The sequence below is a fragment of the Vicugna pacos genome, chromosome 21 (genome assembly GCF_048564905.1).
Source record: "Vicugna pacos chromosome 21, VicPac4, whole genome shotgun sequence".
NCBI classification, from domain to species: Eukaryota; Metazoa; Chordata; class Mammalia; order Artiodactyla; family Camelidae; genus Vicugna; species Vicugna pacos.
In genome coordinates, this window is record NC_133007.1 from 11,906,034 (window position 1) to 11,928,528 (window position 22,495).

Consider the following 22,495-nt stretch of genomic DNA (forward strand, 5'->3'; position numbering starts at 1 on the left):
TAAATAAAAATACTTCAAAAATAACCTATTTCAAGGGTAAAATGAGACAACAAAGTATTTAAGCTTAAGATGTACTAAACTCTCATCTTGCCAGAGTAACAAACTACAAACTTCACTGTCAGCAAAACAGAGTTGGAATTAATTTTTAAACTGGCTTTACAAGAACTTTATAATTTATCTCTAACCAAGATTAAAAATGAAACTTTTTAAATGACATTTCAAATTTTAGCTTTTAAAAGTTAACAAATTCAGGCACATGGCTTATTTAATTAATTACTTTGAAGACTGTCACATTTCTGATTAAGCTGGTTGTGTGGTCAAGACTGCCTTTAACACAGGGAAACCCAAGGCAAGACAACTGAGAAGAGCTTACTTTTAAACACTTAGAACTTGAAATGATGGTAACAAATCCAAGTAAATATAAATAAAACATGAATAAAGGGATATAGATCAGGGCAAGTTAATTCTAGCTTAGGTCAGACTGACAATTCTCATGAAAACAATAAATGTCTAAAATATAGGTTGCCTTATCTGAAAAGAAAAATATCTTGAACAACTTGTTTGACCTGAGATCAATTTCTATACCTGAAAAAAAAATACAGATAAAATACCTACCTAACAACTATTGTTAGAAATAAAGGCAAAGTAAAGGCACACAGGTTATCATTAAAGAGCATAACTATTTCCTTTTATCTGTTTATTTTTGAACTAAAGAAAAACATTCCAAACATACAACAGGAGGAAAGGGTTAATTAAATGATGATCAAACCATACAATATACTACTAGCAACCACTAACAATTATTTTAATCCTAAGAATACTGCAAGAGAAAAATTCTTCTATCATGAAGTTAAAAAGAAAGAATTATATATATACAACTGTATAAAACTACACCCTAGAAATCAATTATTAAAAGTGATTGTGGCTGACAATATCATAGCTTTTAATTCTTTTATTATTTTACTAAATTTTCCATAGTATAAGTATTTTTAAATATGAAGAAAATCTTTTACATAAAATATCTGAAAAGCATGACAAAAGTGAACCATGCGTTCACTGGCGAAATATTTATCAGCCTAAAGCTTTATACCAACACTGTATAGTTTCTGGAACCTTTATATCAGCTGATATTACATTTCAGACATTTTTATTCTTTCCAAATAACCTCACCTAAAGTTTCCTTTTCCATCATCTTCTTTTACCTCCAAGGAGACACTGAAGGTAAACACATCACTGTCGGGGGTAGGAATAACTGAGTCTTTGACATCAGAAACTTGTCTAGAAGAACGTTTGAATGCTGTACAGAAACTATATAAAATTCTGCTTACCTAAAAGAATAAAAATGAAAATATTAGGCAAAAATTTTAACTGTATTTTTATAGACTTCTCTACTAATTCTTGAATCTATAGCCACAATTTTTTAGCAGATAAAGCACATATAGTCTAAGCATATATATGCAGTTTATAATATATAGCATATATATAGTATAAGCATATATACACACACACAGTTGACCCTTGGACAACATGGGTTTGAATTGCACAGGTCCACTTATACACGGATATTTTTCAATAGTAAATACTACAGTACTATACAACGACAGTTGGTTGAATCGGCAGATGTGGAACCATGGATAAGGAGGAACCACGGATATGGAGGGCCAACTATAAATTATACATGGATTTTTGACTAAGCGGACGGTCAGCGCCCTTAACACCCGCCCCCGAGCACGTTGTTCAAGAATCAACTGTAGCTTGCGTCTTTCAATCTGGCATTTAAACATTGTAATAAAGATGTTTATCTTAAACTCACAAAAGAAGCTGTATGTATTTATAGATGTTTCTAGGACTCATAAATTGAAATGAAATGAATCCTACGATAATCACTCAAATGGTGCTGGCATCTAAATCTTCCTAATGAACACCGAACTTCCCAATGAACACTTCTATCCTGAGGCACAGAATAAATACTGTTTTTAGGAGTAAGCAAATGTGGTAACGTGGCTTCAAGAGCTTCCAGTGTTGTTACTCAATGTTGTTGTGGTATAAATGTGTCACAGAATGAATGAATACTAAAATGTTCTTATCGAATTTATTAGTATTAAGCCACTCTGGTGACTACTTTGTACACACACACACACACACACACACAAAATGAGATAGATAGATAGATAGGTAGGTAGGTAGGTAGGTAGGTAGTCCCAATGGCTTATAGTCTTTTCCTAAAGTAAAGAAGGACTCTAAAATCCCATACTTTTCCAGAAGTTATTCTCTTCCCTGGTTCCAAAAGAAGCATCATACATCTCAAACTTGTAAGCTTGAAGCACAAAAGACCTTCCAAATCTCTCAGGCCACCCATGGGTTGAACAAATGAAAACATGAAATAAGAAGTGTTTAAACAATGGTCATATTTTCAAAATCTCACATTGGGAGGTACTAGTTACGAAACTTGTCTGAATATTAACAAATTCTTCCCTTTAGATAAAGTGAATTCAAATTATTCTTTGAATTATAGTAGTCTAGGATTATAATATTTTACAATTTGCTTGAAATAAGAGTGCTCTCATCAACAGTACAATTTTTAAATGGGAGACTTTCCTCAATTGTCTATTTTTGTTATATTAATATACTCTACCTTTTCTCATACGCACAGTCTATGCATGCAAAAACAAAATGGCCCTCAAACTTCCAATAGCCACTCTTACATCTAGTAATTAATGATTACCCCAAATTGCCTTTCCAATGCCAAATTAAGTTTTCTAAATTAACTGACTTATACAATTTACCTGTATAAGAATGCTGCCTGTCAGCCTAAAGTTCAACTTTAGCAATAGCATCAAATTTCTATCACAGTGCTCGTAAAATTTAATATGTTAATGTGTTATCCCATTATAATTTTACATAAATGAGTAAAAACAATAAAGCAGCAAAAGATTGATATTAGTCAACTGTAGACCTCAAATCCCATACAATTAAGACAATGATAAATTTACTCATTCACTCAACAAATAGTTTTTGAGTGCCTTCCGTGTGCTAAGTTTTATCCTAGGTGCTAGGGATACAGCAGCGAACATAGAGCTTATATTTCATCACGTGTAAGTTGAATGTGCTTGGGGTAAATGGAGAGGAATAAGCAGGCAATCCAAAAGCAGAAATGTTCAGCCTCAAATGAACTCTTGTTTGACTTAGCTCAATGATTTAAGTGTTATAGAGGGAAACAGAATCAAAGTACATGCTAGAAATAAGTCACTGAAGATTATGCCTACAAGGTAAAGCAAAAAAAGGGACTTTTACTTTCAGTTCTTTGAGTACTCTCCACATCCTAACCCCAAATAAAGTGTGGTCTATTACTTACTTTTTACATATCTTTAAGAAAACATTTTAAGGATATTTTTGAGAAAACATTATATATGAAAACAGAATACCTGTACATAATTTTTGATACATTAGTAGAGTCAAATCCCAACTGTATTTATCCTTTCTTCTTCTGTCCCATATCTTCTATTTCATTTTCTTCATATCAGAGCTGTCAGCAAGCCTGCTACATTAGGCCACACCAAAAAAAGTCAAAGAACTTGGCATATTCTAAAGTAGATGAGCAAGGCTCAGGGATGTCTTTTTCAAAAGGCTAAGTATATGGGGCTGAGCTATAGTGACAGAGAATGATGGGAGGGAAAATCAGGTTACACCCTTCTCTCTTTTTGGAGGAAGGACATAACAATACATTAACTTCATTAACAGCAATCAAACTGCATTTAATCCTGACCGTGTCTTAGAAGTTGATATTTCCAACAGCAAGATTAAAATCCTTTGTGACTTCTAGAGTCTGTGAATATGCTAGAATGATGATCCACGAATTTAGTAAGGTAGAGAAACAATGATTATCAATGTTTGTAGTTACCGGAACAAATGGGGTAACCAATTTCATCAGGAAAAGAAAATTTAAAACATAATACCATGGAAAACATTTCTATACATGTCACACCATATTTTATATAAATACATATATATATATGTATATATATAAATAAAATAGTATACACACATACACAATAATCCAGAATAGGCATTTTCTTTGCAAAAGTCAAAAATTTTATTGACAAATAATACAGTACAATTTTTCCCTAGAAGGTAATAGATACAGAAAGGACTAGTTAAACACAAAACTATCTGTTGGAGTTGCTGTTTTTGAAGAGGTGGGGAGGAGGGCACATAGAAAGGAGATACGCCAACTGGTGGAATTCTGAGTAACTTTTATTTTCTTTTGTATTTCAGTATTTTCCAAATTCTCAAATATGCATTACATGTTAACAGTCCCAAAACTGAGATTAAACAAGATATTTACTTAAAATAAATAGCATAGCCAATTTTTCCAAGATAAAGCCTTTTCACTGATACTGGCGAAAGAGAATCAACTCTTTTAAAAATGTATCAAGAAAATGTTCATCCCCAAAATAAATGTAGAAAAATCATTATATAAAAGACACCCAGAAAGATATGTGTTAAAATTTTAAAGACAACTTGCTCAAATATATTATTCACTGAAAGGAGCTAAAATAAGAGGCATATTATACAAGAAACCTTTTTAAAATTAAAAAGGTCAACTTATTTAAGAAGAACACTAACAATATAACTTACAAATTAATTTCCAAAGTAAGGCATTTTTCTAAAACACTATCTCCATAAATATGCGTTTAGAAATAATTTTTTTCCATTCAAGGAATAAGGTTTTCTTTTAATATTGGCCTATCAGCAACCCCAAGAAAAACCAGTACATTTAGAATAAATATCTTCCTAATGATACCCTTGAGCTTTGTCATGAAATACCTCTGAATGTCTTTAACACCTGATGATAACAACCTGCTTCTATTATGCAACCATTATGAGAACTGCTCATAATGGTTGAGTATATTATACTATAAAAACTTCAAAATCTGTTTTGAAGAAAATGGTTACACTGCCTAGTAAAAATAAATTCTTAAGGAGAGTCAACTAAGCCTTTTGAAGTATCTTTAAAAAACAGTTTTGTATAATATATCCATAAAGATGCAACAAGAATAGGTGCCTCCTCGGCTTTTTTCACTATGCTTTCTGATACTCTGCTTTGTCTGCAATTCTTCAGCCGAAGTCTACCACACCACTCTCCCTGCACAAAGATCATCAGTATCAGGGTATTTCTGGCTGGATTCCCCAACTCTTTACTCCATAGAGAACTGAGATCCACTACAGCAGAGTCCTACAGAAGAATATCCAGGGTAATAAGTCAAATGTGTCCTAACCCTTCTGTGGGGGAACCCCAGTCCTTGTGACAGGTCCAACAAAGCCATCACCCTCACTGGGCTTCCCCTCTACCACTGCTGGTGCCTGCTGCTTGTGGGATTTAACGATGAAATAAGAGCAAATCACAGTGACCGCTGGTAGTGGCAGCCATGCTGCTACTCCCTCTTGAGAAGATGTCTTCATGCCTTTAACTGACAAACTTCTTCAGACCTCATCCAAGGAGTCTGCAAACAATGGGAAACAAATTAGCAACAGTGCTGCATAGCACATATTTAAGCAATAAGAATGTCTGTCATCTGTTCTTGAGCTATCTTTGTCAACTGTCTGTGCCTATCGAGAGGGACCCAAACGATGAGGACTAAAATTGTCCTTTCACCACAGAACAAGAAACTTCTAGGAATCAGATAACCAGACAACCAGCAAATCCAACAAAAAAAAGCTTCAGATTAATTAAAAGAGTTATTATTCTTTAAGGAAGACAGGAAAATGTCAGACATCTTCTGTAAAAGGCATGAGTAGAACGCAAAGGTTGCTGGAATGTAAGCTATAGGACTGAAAAATCCCTTTATAAAGCATAATTGAAAGATAAAACTCCACATTCACTTTTCAGAAGAAAGCAACAGGAAAGTTGTTACTGAAAATTACATGGATCTTCAGAGTCAGAAACTTGCTTCTGAAACCAGTTCTATCATCTATTCTCTTAGCCTTGGGATAAAGAAAGGGTAACCCATACAATTCATCAGCCAAACCACAATACTTTTGAGAATAAAAAGAAGTGCTTTAATAGTATACCTGGACAACAGGCATAAACCAGGACTGCTCCAGGCAAAGAGGAGCGTAAGATCACTCGACTAAATACTATCTATGTTATGGAGATGTTATGAGTATCAACTAAGTAATTAGCAGAGTGCCTGGAGTAAGTTTTATCTTTATATTGGGTTATTTTTCATTCAGAAATGATCTCTAGTAATAAAGCTGAAAGACAATTATCATGCATTTCTCCTTCAAACAGTGAATTTTATCACCTATGTCCTATAATGCAAAACTTCAAAAAATTTACTCTAAAAAAATTAATACATGGGTATCACTTTCTCACAACCTGCAATGCACCAAACAGCCTCTCTACAAATAAAATTATTTAATACCATATCCAAAATGGTCAAGCCAAGAATTCCCCAGCTTACCCACTGTTAAAGTTCTCAAAAATGACAAATATTTCTCCCACCCATAACCAGTGGATGCTATAATCCATAAAGAGAGTTTCATACCATCACAGTATTGAAAAATGCTTGCAACCAGGTCCCTTTCAGTTTCCTTCTGCAGCAGTGTTTCTGACTCTCCATCAGCAGGTTCTCCAATTCTTCAAAGTTCAATTTCTTGCTGTTGAGCACCAGTTATCCAGAAGCCACACAGGTATGTTTAATGATGGCTGCCAACATGAAATGCCAGGACTCTACCATCTGCTTCCCCACCTCTGTGGTGGAGTTGTAAGGATCAGAAACAGAACCCCTAATTCACAAACACACACTCATTCTTTCAACTTATTTATATTCATTGCCTCCTATGTGCCAGGCACTCTTGTACTCATTCACTCTCCTATGCCTCACACACTTGGCTAAGTAGTCAGCAAATGTATATGTGTATATGTCTATGTATATGTATGTATGTATGTTTGTGTGTACATAAACGCTGGGATGATTTAGAACTATTTAAAAAAACAAACAAACTTGAACTTCTTACACAGGCATGCTTCTGACAAAGAACTTCTATGGCTACAATCTAAATTATGTGTGTGTGTGCATGTTCATTTTAGTGTAAATAAAATTAATCACCAAGGTATAACAACCAACAGACCCCCTCAAGCTTAGTATCAAACACACATAAATCTACATTTCTAAGAATTCCATACTGTGGCCAGAAATAAACTCTCAGAACTCCTGTTAATACAATCATTTAAGTTTCATGGTAAAGAGAAAATAGAGCAACTGTGGCTTTCAGCATTTTCTGCTGACAATTTGTATTTCCAAAAGCAAACATACCTGAGACCTTGTCCATCCAAACACATTTATTAATGCCTCTGGAATAGTTACATAAGTCCTAAAGTTCTGAAAGTGCAACTTGTATTTAAACTGGGGAGAATTCAATAGATACAGAAAAGAAGGCCATTTCCGCATTTATGTAGCAGCCATTTGATTCTTACATGCTTCTCCAGTCTAAGAATAATCTACCACTTAATAATTGCTAAGAGGAACTTACCAGCATCTGTAAAATACTACAAGTTGATATCCCTGCTTTATGTGAGCATTTGTGTTTTTTATTAAACCAGTTCTATAGAACAAAAGACAGCCTCTGAGTGAAAGCACATAACAAAAGATCACCAGTGAAAACCACAGAGGTCTATGAAACAATCTTAGTGTGGTATCTAAGTAGAGATAGCCAGCAGAGAAAACTTTTTTTTCAATCACACGGACCAATCAACTTGGGCAAAACAATAAAAGGGGTACAAAAATATTCCTCCTTTCTAAGCCTGAGCAATCACTATCACAGTGGGGCGAGAGGACACCCCATCGAGGGGAACTTTTCCGTTAATCTGTTAAACTGAGAGTGCCCTACCTACAGCACCACTTTAGTGCACAGAGTTATCAGATTCAGCTCTCCATATTCAGTTCTGTGCCATTACAAATATTTTGTCTTTAGACATATACTCCAAATTTATGTAATACGGTATATGGTCATACATACAAAATTACATGACAGTGAGATTAGGGTTCAAAAATATTACCCTGGTTCATCTCAATAGCAAATTGCTACAATATATTGTACTTACTGCCTCTTTAATTTCACAGGAGAAAACATGTATCTGGAATTCTTCTGAACCATGGGAGCTCTCTGTAAATGCAAAGCAATTGCTCTCTGTTGTTCCATCATGTCCACGTGCACAGAATAACACCTTATAGATTGGAAAAGATGCTATCTCCATGTTGTTAGATTGGTCTATGATTCTGCAGAACAGTGATGAAAAATGAGATAAAATATTTCCAAACTAACAAAGAACAAAGGCAGTTTTATTATACCAATAACATATAAACATAATTATTTTAAAAATCACAAAAATAAACTGGTACTAACAATGCAAGGAAACAAATTATCTTCATATTTTTGCTATACACATACAAATTCTTCACCTTCTTCTGACAATTATTTCATTTTTGTGTCCTATGATACAATTCAATTACTCTCAAAGCCAAGTATACATTGCCTGGTAAAATCAATGTCACCCATCCCTAAATGCTAGTCTTGTTCTGTTATGACAAAAGGAATGCCAGTAAAAAACAGCACTGGCCATCCCTGGAGAGTTCATTTCTATTTAAATAAAGCAGCACCCATATGTTTACCCAAGCCCCAGGTCATTCATTGTTCAACCAAAACCTCTTTTACCCTAAAAACGGTCAGAGTGGTACCAAAGATGAACGGAATTTAAGAGACAAAAGGAGTTTGTGGGATTTAGGAGCAAATATTTCTCTGACTTTTCCTGCACAAATCCTAAGCCTTACACTGATATAAAAACTAAAGACCACTTCAGGATCTCAAATTATGAAACTAAGGGATACCCACTAGGAATACAGTCAATTCGAAACACTAAGTCTCTGTTAGTATGTCTGGTACTTTGAAACTAAATAGATAACATTAAAAGACATTTTGATATTCTTAAGAGATTTCATACAAACAATATATCTACAAAACTCTTTGCTGAAAAACTCAAAGCATTTTTACCTAAACCTTGTAAACTTATATTGCGATTATTTTGGTACTCAGAACTTTTCTCACATTCTAAACTTTAGAGAATGAGGCAAATCAGAAAGGGATTTAAAAGATTAAAACAGCTTTAAGGGAATATCACAGGTTCAGGACATATTCAACCTAAATTCCTAGACCTGGTTCATTTATTTGTTCATTCAGCAAGTATTTACTAAAAACCTGCTATGGCCCAGATATTGCTCTAAACACTGAAATTGTAGCAGGAAATAAATACCAATAACTTGCTCCTATGGGATTTATATTCTAGTGAGGAAGATAAATAAACAAACAAATATATAATATAATATCAAGTTAAGGAAAACTGCTATGAAGAAAAAAAAAAAGGCCCAGTAGAAAGAAAGAAGGATAGTTACAATACGATCAAAGGAGGTTTCTTTTAATAGTCTGGCAGTTTCTTACAAAACTAAATGTACTCAAACTATACGATCCAGCAATTACACTCCTTGGTATTTACTCAAATTTAAATTAAAACTATGTCTACACAAAACCCTGCACACAGATGTTTATAGAAGCTTTACTCATAATTGCCAAACCTTGGATGCAATCAAGATGTCCTTCCACAGGTAAATGGATAAATAAACCATGGTACATCCAGACAATGGCATATTATTCAGCACCAAAAAGAAATGAGCTATCAAGCCACAAAAATACATGTAGGAACCTTAAATGCCTATTATTAAGTAAAAGAAGCCAATATGAAAAGCCTACTTATTATTACACAATTCCAACTACATAACATACAGGAAAGGGCAAAACTATGGAGACAGTAAGAAGATCAGTGGTTGCCAGTGGTTGTGAGGAGGGACAGATAAATAGGCAGAATGTAGGATTCTTAGGACAGTGAAAGTACTCTGGATGAACTGCAAAGGCGGATGCACATCATTATATATTTGTCCAAACCCACAGAACGTACACCACCAAGAGTGAGCCCCAACATAAACTAAGGGCATTGGAAAATTATTACATAAGTTCACCAATTGTAACAAATGTACCACATGGAAGGGGATGCTGATGATGAGGGAAGTGTGTGTTTGGGCAGAGGTAGGGGGTTGCACATCTGGGATACAAGAAATCTCTGTACTTTCTGCTCAGTTTTGCTGTGAACCTAAAACCTCTGATAAAAAATAAAGCCTATTAAGAAAAATAGGGAAAAGCAAAGGAGGTTTCTTTTGATAAACAGTTTCTTGAGTTGAAACTGGAAAAAAGTTTAAGAGCCTCTGGAAAACCAAGGAAAGCTTTTTTAGCCAAAGTAAAGCATAATCAGATTTATATGTAAATACATTCAAAGTTCAGATGACATTATATATTATTTCTAATGAAGCATATGGCAAGAAACCATTTTGCTTCTTTCCTGTCTGACATAAAGAGCTTAAATTCTAGGGATCAACCTAGTTTTTGAACCACTGTTACATAACAAGGTAAAATACAAATTACGAGTATTTTTACAGTTACAATTACATTTATAACATTGTAAGCATAATTTTACAAATGCCCCTTGCAAATAAGGAGCACAGTCTAAACCTAAACATGTTTGCTATGCACATCTTCAGAGTAAAAATGAATTCACAGTTAAGTCCTAGGCCTCATCTATGATAAATATCAACACCATGACCCAAAAAGCTTCATACATGTCTAAGAGGGGTAAAAAAAGGATTAGCGCTTACCTCACAGAACCTTCTGGAACATTTGGCACATACAGAGTAACAGGAAAGGGGTACTGACTGGAAGATTTCATAGTTGCCATTGCCCGTAAAGCCTCCACTTCATTACGTGGGGAAGAAACCTTCATACATCCTAAGTAGGTCAGTTTGTTAAATAAAACACTATCTTCTTCAGCTATTCCACCTGGAGAAGATGGTCTGTGTGTAGAAATTTCTGAAGAAAAAAAGAACAAAACACTCAAAAGTTAATGCAAAATTTCACAGTATCATTTCACCTGCTGCCCCCCAAAAAATGAAAAATTGCAAATAAAATTTAGGTCTCTGTTTTCATTTCATATAATGTTTATCTCACATCTTAACTTAGAGTTCTAGAACTAACCATTTTGCACTTCAGATCTCTCCAAGTATTATCTTACTTAGCTATAACTTCTTTAGAGAAAAACAAGACAATTCTAAGCTTTATATTTTAAAAAATAAAAAATACGGAGGTCAAACGACTAATATAATAAGAAAAAACTAAAGTCAGTGTGAAATAGCCTAAAAATAAGGAGAATTAAATAAAACTAAAATCAGTTAAAAGTTTCTCTGGAAAAGATCCTGCACAGACAGCTCCAAATTTATTAAGCAGCCTAACTTCCTAAGCAACAATCAACAATACGAAAATGTTCTATCACATACCAACACCAACAAAAGTCTAGCTCTTTATCTTGCTCCTTCCCAGCTTGCTGACTTCCACAAATTAAGTAAGTATTCCAATGAAAACTTTTTTCCTCTAAATTATTGTTATTTTGATGAATTATCATATGACTGCTTCCCCCAATTCTCCCCTCCCAATTAATGAGTCTTTTAAAAAACAAACAAAAAAACTATTCACTTTAATTCTAAACACAGCATGCATGTATTAAACTGCATGCATGTAACATGCATGTATGTAACTAAGCACTGCATGCATGTAACTGTGGTTAGAGTATGAATCTGCATATGCCAAGAAGAATAAAGTTCTCCCTTTGCCACTCTCCCTATCTCCACCCAAAAACCCACATTCAGGTGGTCTCCACTCTTCCCCTATTACCCATATCCATGCTGCACAAAAGTATGCCTGTCTCACCCAAACTAGATCCTTGCAGCATGCTCAAATCCTCATTACCATGATTATACTTACAGGATATTAATAAATAATAAACAAAAGCCATTCCCTACCTCCCCACTCCAGTTCCCATATACTATACTAAACTATTATGCAACCTCACCACCTAGTTTTCTCTATTGAAAAACAAAAGCCATTCAAAATGAAGTACTTCATCTACCATGTTGTTCAATCACTAAAACATGTTTTTCCATTTTCTAATCAGTTCAGTGTACTATATTTCAAAAGTGATAAATAAAAAACTGAAAATACATTTTAATGCTGAATGCCAATATGTTTAAATTTTATTATACACACACACACACATATATATAGAATGCATTTTTTGTTAATTTAGCAAGTATACTCATGCAACAACAATTATTTGCAATATTCTACGGTAAAACCATGCTCAGTGATTGATGAACATGGTAGGATCAAGTAGCTCAAGTGGTCTAACATGTGTAATTGGAGTTCTACAAAAGGTAAGAGGAAAAAGTAGGGAAAAGGCTTTTTAAAGAAATAAATACTTTACAATCTGTGTAACTCACAGAGCCATGAAACTCTGTATGCTCCAAATACAAAAAAAGTACATAATGGATCCAAAAAAGACAGATGATAAATTAGTAGATAAGGCATTTAAAATAACTATTATAAATAAAGGAATTAAAGAAAAATACCCAAGAAAAGGAGGAGAAAAATGAAAGATAAAAAAGAACCAAAAGAAATTCTAGAGCTGAAAAATGCAAGATCTGAAACGAAATATTCCCTGGATGGACATAACAGCTAATCCTAACTTGCAGAAGAAAAGAAAAATATTAAAGAAGTTCCTCAGGATAAAGGAAAATGATACCAGAGGGAAACAGAAGAGCACCAAAAGTTATAAAATGTGAGAGAAAGACTTTTTTCCTTGCTGTTTAATTTAAAACACAACATACTATTTAAAGCAAAAAAAAATTAATACTTTGTAGAATTTGTAACATATGTACAAGTGAAGCGAATGACAAAAAAATCACAAAGTCTGCAAGAGAGAAAATGGAACATCACCATGTACATGAAGTGGTATAATATTAATAAAACAGACTTATTTAAAACTTGGGCTATAAACCCCAGAGAAACCACTAAAATAATAAAACAAAATTATGTAATGAATATGCCAGTAATGAGGATAAAATAGAATATTAAAAAATAATCCAAATTAAAAAATAAAAATAATAATAATCTAAAGGAACACAGGAAAGGGGGGGGCGAGGGGACAAAAATCAAATGGGACAAAGAGAAAACAAACAGCAAGAGAGAAAGTACACTTAGATTCAAACATGTAAGGAGTTACATTAAATGTAAATGGCCAAAACAGGGCTCATTAGCTTTTTCTGTCAAGGGCCATATTATAACTATTTTAGGCTTTGTGGGCCAAGAGAAAAAATCTAGGATATTAGGCAAGTATTAATATAAAAGGTGAGAAAACAACTTTCAAAAAAATTTTTTATACAAATTTCAGAAAACTTAAGCACACTGAAATTTAAATTTCGTATAACTTTCATGTATTACAAAACAGGATTCTCCTTTTTGATCTGTTTTCAATCCTTTAAAAATATAAAAACAATTCTTCCCTACAAGCCACACTGAAAACAAGTAGTGGGTATGACTTGGCCCATAGGAAGTAGTTTGCTGACCCCTGGTCTAAACACACCAATTAAAGACAGTTCATCAAACTGGATTAAAAAAGCCAAACTCAACAACAGGCTATGTATAAGAAATACATACCTTAAATAAAAGACACAAAAAGGAAGGAAGGAAGGAAGGGAAGAAAAGAAACAGCTGTATCAAGCAAACACTAATTACAAGAAAACCAGAGTGGCTATATTAATATTAGAATAATCAGATTTCAAAATAACAAATACTAACAGGAGAAAAAGAGATATTTCACATGATAAAAGGCTCAATTTGTCAGGAAAACGTAATTTAAAAAGTGATTATGCCCCTAATACCAAAATAACTGAAATACTTCAAAATAACTGAAACAAAAACTGGCAAAACTGAAGATACTCAAACTAAACCAGTCAGGCTGAAGTAACAAGTCTGCTATAGCTTCGCCTATTAACCAAAAACACTGGGCAGAACATGAAAAGTAACTACCTGATTCTCTTTTAAAAAGCAAATAATAATAGATTGGAGAGAGCAGTCAAAACTTGAAGCACTACCAGTACAGTGTTGAATTCTCTTTTATAGTTCTTCATCCTTTATATCCCTCATTAGACCTAAGAGTAGCCCAAATTGCAGAACTGTGAAATGAGCAAGAAAACTGAGAGAAATCCAGTCTTTCTAATCAAAGGACAGAAAAAAGGAGTCCTAGTAAAGCAGAGAGTGTTTGGGGAATTATAAAAAATCTTTCTCTCTCCATCTTTTTTCCCTCCGAGTTCTACCACAAGGCCAGCCCCAGTGGTGGAGCTGCACTACAATGGGTGGGGAGGAATGGGAGAGGGATGGAGTAGTGACACAAGCATCTAAAACTCAAAGAAACGAAACCTGTCTCAATGGGTAGAACACCGAAGCAAAGGAGCTCTGATGGTCCAAAAAGGAGAAAGAAACCTCTGCTATTTTTTTCTTTCTTTTCTCTCATCACTTTGTCCTAAATTTGACTACAGGCATACAAGAACACATGACAGCACAAAGAAACAAAAACTCTAAGTGAGAAATTTGTCTCTTCTACTCAGGGGAAGAAGGAAAATAGGCCCCAAGAGCCAGAAAGTATGGGTGAAATCCTGAGGAAGAGAGTTGGAGAATGTAATCCTCTAATTTCGTGTATGAACTAACACAAGTCTTGGGTTTACCACCATGCTGTACATGTTTGAAACAGACCAAAGAAGATAGAAAAGGCTTTGGAATTGACCAACTTTGGAATCAGAAAGCAAGAAAGAACATACAGTCTGGTTGTAACCAAGTGGACTGCTTGCTAAAATAAAATCAACATTCTTCAGAGGATTTTATCTGGAAAGAGAATCTCAAACATTCAGAAAATCTGAGAAACAATTCAGTTACTCAACCAACAAAACAACAAAAACAGAAACAGAAAATGGTGACCAATTCTCAAGGGAAAAAGCAATCAACATATACCAGTCTCAACATTATGTTGTTAGAATTATCAAAGACTTTAAAATTGGTATTATAACATACTCTATGATATAAAGGTGAACACATCTGAAATTAATGAAAATATTGAAATCTGCAGCAGAGAAACAGAAAACATAAAAAGAACCAGGGTAAATTTAAGAACAGAAAAACAAAACATCTAAATTAAAATTTCACAGGATGGGCTGGGAACAACGGAGATAACAGAGTAGTGAGTCAGTAAACTGGAATATAGGTCAATTATCTAAGTTGAAGATAGAAAATTTGATACACTAATAGGAAATTATCTAAATTGAAGAAGAGAAAAACAAGATTGGAAAACAGTGAAAAGAACCTTAGAAATTGTAGGACAATATGAAACTAATGCTTTTGTTGTCTGAGTCACAGGAAAAGAAGAGAAAAAGATTACTGCACCACAAAAAAAAAATTCTAAAAAATAATGTCTGAAAATTCCTCAAGTTTCATGAAAGATACAAATTCACAGATTCAAGAATCTCAATGAACACCAACAAAGATAAATGTGAAGAAAACTACACCTATTTAATTAAACTGCTGGAACACAAAAACATTGAAAAATATTGAAAGCAGACAGAAAAACAGCATGTTACAACTAAGGGAACAATAAATTATTCAAATGATTGCAGATTTCTCATCAGAAACTATGGAGAAATTCAACATCCATTTATGATAAAAACTCTCGCCAAAGTGGGTATAAAGGGAACATATCTCAACATAATAAAAGCTGTGTATGACAAACCTACAGCCAGCATAGTACTCAACGGGTGAAAAACTCAAAAGCTTCCCACTAAAATCTGGGACAAGACAAGGATGCCCACTATCACCACTCCTATTCAATATAGTCCTGGAAGTCCTAGCCACAGCAGTCAGGCAAGAGAAAGAAATAAAAGGGATCCAAATTGGAAAAGAGGTAAAAGTGTCATTATATGCTGATGACATGTTACTATATAGAAAATCCTAAAAGGTCCACACAAAAGCTACTAGAGCTGATTGAAGAATTCAGCAAGGTAGCAGGTTACAAAATTAACATTCAAAAATCAGTTGCATTTCTTTACACTAACGATAAATCAACAGAAAAAGAAAGTAAAAAAAATCCCCTTTAAAATAGCACCCAAAGTAATAAAATATCTGGGAATAAATCTAACCAAGGAGGTGAAAGAATTATACACAGAAAACTATAAACCATTGATGAAGGAAATTAAAGGAGACTTAAAAAAATGGAAAGATATTCCACGCTCTTGGATTGGAAGAATCAATATTGTTAAAATGGTCACACTGCCCAAGGCAATCTACAGATTTAATGCAATCCCTATCCAATTACCCAGGACATATTTCACAGAACTAGAACAAATCATAATAAAATTTATATGGAACCATCAAAGACCTAGAATTGCCAAAGCATTACTGAAGAGAAAGAAAGAGGCTGGAGGAATAACTCTCCCAGACTTCAGACAATACTATAGAGCTACAGTCATCAAGACAGCATGGTATTGGTACCAAAACAAACATATAGACCAGTGGAACAGAATAGAGAGCCCAGAAATGAACCCACAAACTTTTGGTCAACTCATCTTCGACAAAGGAGGCAAGAATATACAATGGAATAAAGACAGTCTCTTCAGCAAATGGTGCTGGGAAAACTGGACAGCAGCATGTAAAACAATGAAGCTAGAACATTCCCTTACACCATATACAAAAATCAACTCAAAATGGATTAAAGGCTTAAACATAAGACAAGATACAATAAACCTCCTAGAGGAAAACATAGGCAAAACATTATCTGACATACATTTCAAAAATTTTCTCCTAGAAGAAATAAAAGCAAGAATAAACAAATGGGACCTAATGAAACTTATAAGCTTCTGCACAGCAAAGGAAGCCAGAAGTAAAACAAGAAGAAAACCTACGGAATGGGAGAAAATTTTTGCAAGTGAAACCGACAAAGGCTTGATCTCCAGAATATATAAGCAGTTCATACGACTCAATAAGAAAAAATAAACAACCCAATCCAAAAATGGGCAGAAGACCTAAACAAGCAATTCTCCAAGGAAGACATACAAATGACCAAAAAGTACATGAAAAAATGCTCAATATCACTAATTATCAGAGAAATGCAAATCAAAACTACAATGAGGTATCACCTCACACCAGTCAGAATGGCCGTCATTCAAAAATCCACAAATGACATATGCTGGAGAGGCTGTGGAGAAAGGGGAACCCTCCTACACTGCTGGTGGGAATGCAGTTTGGTGCAGCCACTGTGGAAAACAGTGTGGAGATTCCTCAAAAGACTAGGAATAGACTTACCCTATGACCCAGGAATCCCACTCCTGGGCTTGTATCCAGAAGGAAATCTACTTCAGGATGACACCTGCACCCCAATGTTCATACCAGCACTATTTACAATAGCCAAAACATGGAAACAGCCTAAATGTCCATCAACAGGAGACTGGATAAAGAAGATGTGGTATATTTATACAATGGAATTCTATTCAGCCATAAAAACCAACAACATAATGCCATTCACAGAAACATGGATGCTCCTGGAGAATGTCATTCTAAGTGAAGTAAGCCAGAAAGAGAAAGAAAAATACCATATGAGATCACTCATATGTGGAATCTAAAAAACAAAAACAAAAACAAACAAACAAAAACAAAGCATAAATACAGGACAGAAATAGACTCACAGACAGAGAATACAGACTTGTGGTTACCAGGGGGGTGGAGGGTGGGAAGGGATAGACTGGGATTTTAAGATTGTAGAATAGATAAACAAGATTACACTGTATAGCACAGGGAAATATACACAAAATGTTATGATAACTCACAGAGAAAAAAATGTGACAATGAGTATGTATATGTCCATGAATGACTGAAAAACTGTGCTGAACACTGGAATTTGACACAACATTGTAAAATGATTATAAATCAATAAAAAATGTTAAAAAAAAAACTATGGAGAAGAGAAGACAGCAGAATAACATCTTTAAAGTACTCAAAGAAAACAACTATTCAAAGAATATTGCTCCATAAAAAGCCAGGGGTCAGATGCTTCAATGGAGATATAAACAATTTTAATAGCTAGTGATCCTTTTAGTAACCTATTAGTGACAAACACATATCATCCTGGGCACCACCTAGACCCTAATCCCACTCACAACTAAATGTATCGTAACGACAGCCTTCATGTAGACAAAACTCTTTATGACTAGTGGAGATCTTGAGTTATGCAGGCAAATAGCAAAATATTTTTAGCAAGCCAACACTTTTAGATCTAGTAAAATCACACACCAACATAAGAAATTCATTTCCTCCTAAACATAAATTCAGTCCTATTTAAGCCATACTTTTCAATTCCATCATTCCATCCTCAGCAGAAATATGCAAAGAATACCAAAGAGCATGGGAGAAAAGACTCATCCATATATCCAAACAATCTTTTAGTACACTGCAGTAAATTAGCAAAGATTCCCTATACAGTTGAATTCAAGTAGCCAGAATAAAAGTTCACCAAATGACAAAAAACCAACACATTATCATGACGTTTAAACAAAAGCTCTAGATTTATCTAATTTTATCATTGGAAAACTACATTCCTTTAATATTCAGTTTAGCCCATTTAAATCTAGATACTTTCCAGACAGTTCCTAATAACTGAAGTGCTGTGTCATTTTAAATCGACCACAACAATCCTGTTAGCAAAAACTGTGTTGACTGCAGTTATGAAGAGGCAGCTGAAATGTCTTAGTTCTTTCAGCCTGCTATGTAACAAAATACCACAGACTGGGTGGATTATAAATAACAGCCATTTATTTCTCACAGCTCTGGATGCTAGGAAGTCCAAGATCAAGTCTCTGGCAGATTCAGTGTCTAGTGAGAGACTGCTTTCTAGATTAGCATCTTTTCACTGTGTCCTCAATTCCAGAAGGGACAAGCCAACACTCTGGCGTCTCTTTTAGGACATTAATCCCTATTATGAGGGCTTTGCCCTCAAGATCTAATCACCTCCCAAAGGCCCCACCTCCTAACATCATCACCTTGGAGGCTAGGATCTTAACATATGAATTTTGGGGAGAACACAAAGCACATGACTTTTTATTGAAAATGAAAAAAACAATACATAACCAGAAAAGAATGCTAAAAACTTACTTGTAAAGCAAAGGAAATTCTTATCCACTGAGACCTTCAGTGAAAGTTACATTTTTTTAAAATGTATTTACCTAGTGTAATGGGTGTTGAGATCACAAAAAGGTACATAATACATGGTCCCTATCAAATAGGCTCAGAAATAAGAATATCATCTAAGCCACTGCAAAGGAGAATTGATTCCAACAACCTATCAGAGCTACATTAGAAGACAAAAGTATTTCTTCTTTTTGATAATCTATTAACCAAGAAATAACATAACTATGTATCAGTATGCTTTGGGTTTTGGGGGAGGGTTAAGGATTTAAGAAATTCAAAAGATAAAATAAAGCACGATGAATAATATAATCTCTCATGCTCCCTCAATCAAAAAGTACAAAAACTAATACTTTGTAAGGTTTGTTTCCAATCCTGTATCTTTTCAAATCATATAGCTATCGATATAGATACATATCTTAAGTCCCTTTGAACTTAAATCTAGCCATGAATATGAATACACACTGAGACCAATGAGTCTTTACAGTGAATCATTAAACAAGGAGGTGTTTTTGGGGATCCCCAACACACTGCAAATTATCTTCTCCATTTAGCCATATTTATTATGGTACTTTTCTCATTCAGATGATTTAAGCTTTTATGTATCAAAATGCAACTATCTTTTCCTTTGTGATTTGGCTTTTCCTATCCTGACAATCACAAAAATATTTTATTTTCTTCTAACAGGTTTATTGTTCACATTTACATATTTGATTCACTAGGAATAAATTTGGGGCATAGCATAAGTTAGGGCCGTCATGGCCCCATTGTGCAGCACTTTGGCCTGTAAGTACCCTACACCAACATTCACAACTGGATCATGAATGCCTTAAATCAATCAGGATAGTCTCATCTCCTCTGTCAGAGTGACTTACTGAGGAGTCTGAAGGTAAGCAAGGCCTCCACCTATCAGTTCATGTCATTCCCCTTGACCACTAGAAAATCGTTCAGTTGGTCTATTCAGAGTAAAGCTCACAACTTTTGCTCATTGGGTAGAAGATCAGAGCCCTTCTCTTTGCCACTAGGCATGAACAAATCACCTGGCCTTACTTATGAATTTCTGCTATCTACTTTGTGACCATAAAGGAGGCCAGTTAAGGAGAAAGATGGCAGGAGAAGACCAAAGTTGAGTAGTTAACAAAGAAATATTATCAAAACCCAGATCAAACCAAACCTCCAGTGTTTAAACCAGCTGAGTAGGGGCTGGTTTGGTTTTGTTTGGCTTTTCTTGCATCCAAAACCATTTTGATTTATAAGCTGGTATTCCTACTATACATCCTACTCATTCATGCAAGAATTTTTTTTTATTACACTAAAGGAGTCGATACGCTATTTTACTTAGAATTTTCACAAATTTTAATCTGAAATAACTGTAGTCACACTGAGTAAAAAGGCACATCATATGAAAGAATGTGTCCATTACACTATTCTTTGATACTTAAGAATTTATTCATTTGTTCAGTAAGTATTTATTGAGGGCCTACTATATGCAAAGTACTGGGGGTAAAATGAAGACTGAGACATAGTCTCAGTTCTCAAAGAACATTGTACTTCTACCTGTAAAATCAGTCTCAAACAGATACATAAGAACCAAAGTGAGAACTATCAACCAGAACTAAAAAGCTGGTGGCCTTGATCTTAGGAAATGAAGCTAAGAAAATTTTCTAATTTTCATCTTAAAGTTTTCATTATCACTTTATCCCATTTCTCTTATGATTTCTAAGAATTCGATACAGTACCTGTATTTGATGGATCCAAAATTAACTGAAGAGATGGCTTATTTGTTTGGCTGGCTGAAACATCTCCAAATGAATGGTCTGAAATCTCACTGGAACTTGAACAATCAACAAGAAGGTTGCTTTGCCCTTTCTCAGAATCTCTCAAAATCTCTTCCATGGCTTTTTCCAATTGTTCATCACCATTAGAAACTATCTACAGACAAAGAAAGACAACTCTGTTTCAATCGTAATATGGTTCTGGACTTAATGAAAATACTTCATTTCTAGAATAAATTTTAACAATATAAACATTTAAATTTAAATATAGTTACTGAATACCAAGAATTCATACAGTTGTACCTAAGATAATTAAGTATAATACAAAGTCCTGAATAATAAAATCAAATAAATTAGAGGATTATTAGTTTCTGAAAAAGATTCTTCAGAAATACTTCAGGCAGTTTCCAACTATATCACATCTAAGATATTATTTATAGAGATTTCCTTTTCTTGTTTTTTTCTTTTTATTTTTTAGTAACACATTCTAAATACCAGGTAACTAAGTGTATGTTTTAAAGGGGAAAATGGGTAAGTTTAAATAGATGGTGTATAGTGTGATTACCGTTTAAAACGGCATATTTTTTGCTATCATAGTATAAACACATTTCTGATTTCTTCACAGATTTTGCTTGCTAGCTGCCAAAGAGTATTGCTAATTTTCTTACATTTAAGTTGACTCATCTTTTTCTTAAAAGCAAGTGAGACACAAAGCCTAAGTAAATAAATCATGCCTTAAATTAAACACATTAATATGAAAATACAGTTAAGTGAATTTAAATAGTTATTTATTTAAATAGATATTTGAATAAATTTAAAGAAATCCATTGATTATTTTAATAAAATCTTTATAAAACCATATCCTCAACATGAGTACTCACCAATCTGATTTTTATAAAATTTTATTAGATTGACATATTAGATTAATATACTAACATACCTTTGATGTCATAATTAATATTAAATAAAAATCATAAATAATATGTAGTATTTTTTACTAATTTTTCTGTTCTTATTTCTAGAAGATGGTTATGAAATTCTCATGCATGTATACTTGGCTTTGTTTGGCTCCTTTTCTTTGAGTTAGAAAAGGAAACATAAAAATGAAAAAGAAAAAAGACTACATCCAAATAAAAACTCAACTGCTAAAATTACAAAACATATATTTAAAAAATATTCAGACAAGTCAAGTATTAAATCACATACAAGAATATTACCAGCTAACTTAAAACATAAAAATCATAAAGTCTCTAAAGTGAAGATAAAACATAACTATGTATTTATATAATTTTTAAAACCCAACAGTAAGACAAAAATATCCAGATAAATTAAATGTATGCAAGATTTAACCATTAAGTCTAACTTGACAATTACTCTTTCTCTTCTTTTTTCTCTTCTATTCCTTCTTTCTGAATTCTAAAGTAGAAGATAAACAACCAAAAGCAAAAAATTTTTTAAATATACAAATCAAATAATTAGTCTCTGTATAAATCATACATCAA

General features: G+C 33.8%; 1 protein-coding gene across 5 annotated transcripts in view; it reads right to left on the reverse strand.

Moving 5' to 3' along the window:
* Positions 1–22,495, reverse strand: part of RABGAP1L (RAB GTPase activating protein 1 like) — a 569,757-nt gene that overhangs the window by 489,790 nt on the left and 57,472 nt on the right. For all 5 annotated transcript variants that reach the window (XM_031688779.2, XM_072946070.1, XM_031688780.2 and 2 more), the window contains exons 3-6: positions 20,958–21,150; positions 10,764–10,974; positions 8,108–8,282; positions 1,171–1,328 (exon numbers count right to left, since the gene is read on the reverse strand). In XM_031688779.2, coding sequence (XP_031544639.1) covers positions 1,171–1,328; positions 8,108–8,282; positions 10,764–10,974; positions 20,958–21,150 — 737 coding nt within the window. The remainder of the gene's footprint in view (positions 1–1,170; positions 1,329–8,107; positions 8,283–10,763; positions 10,975–20,957; positions 21,151–22,495) is intronic.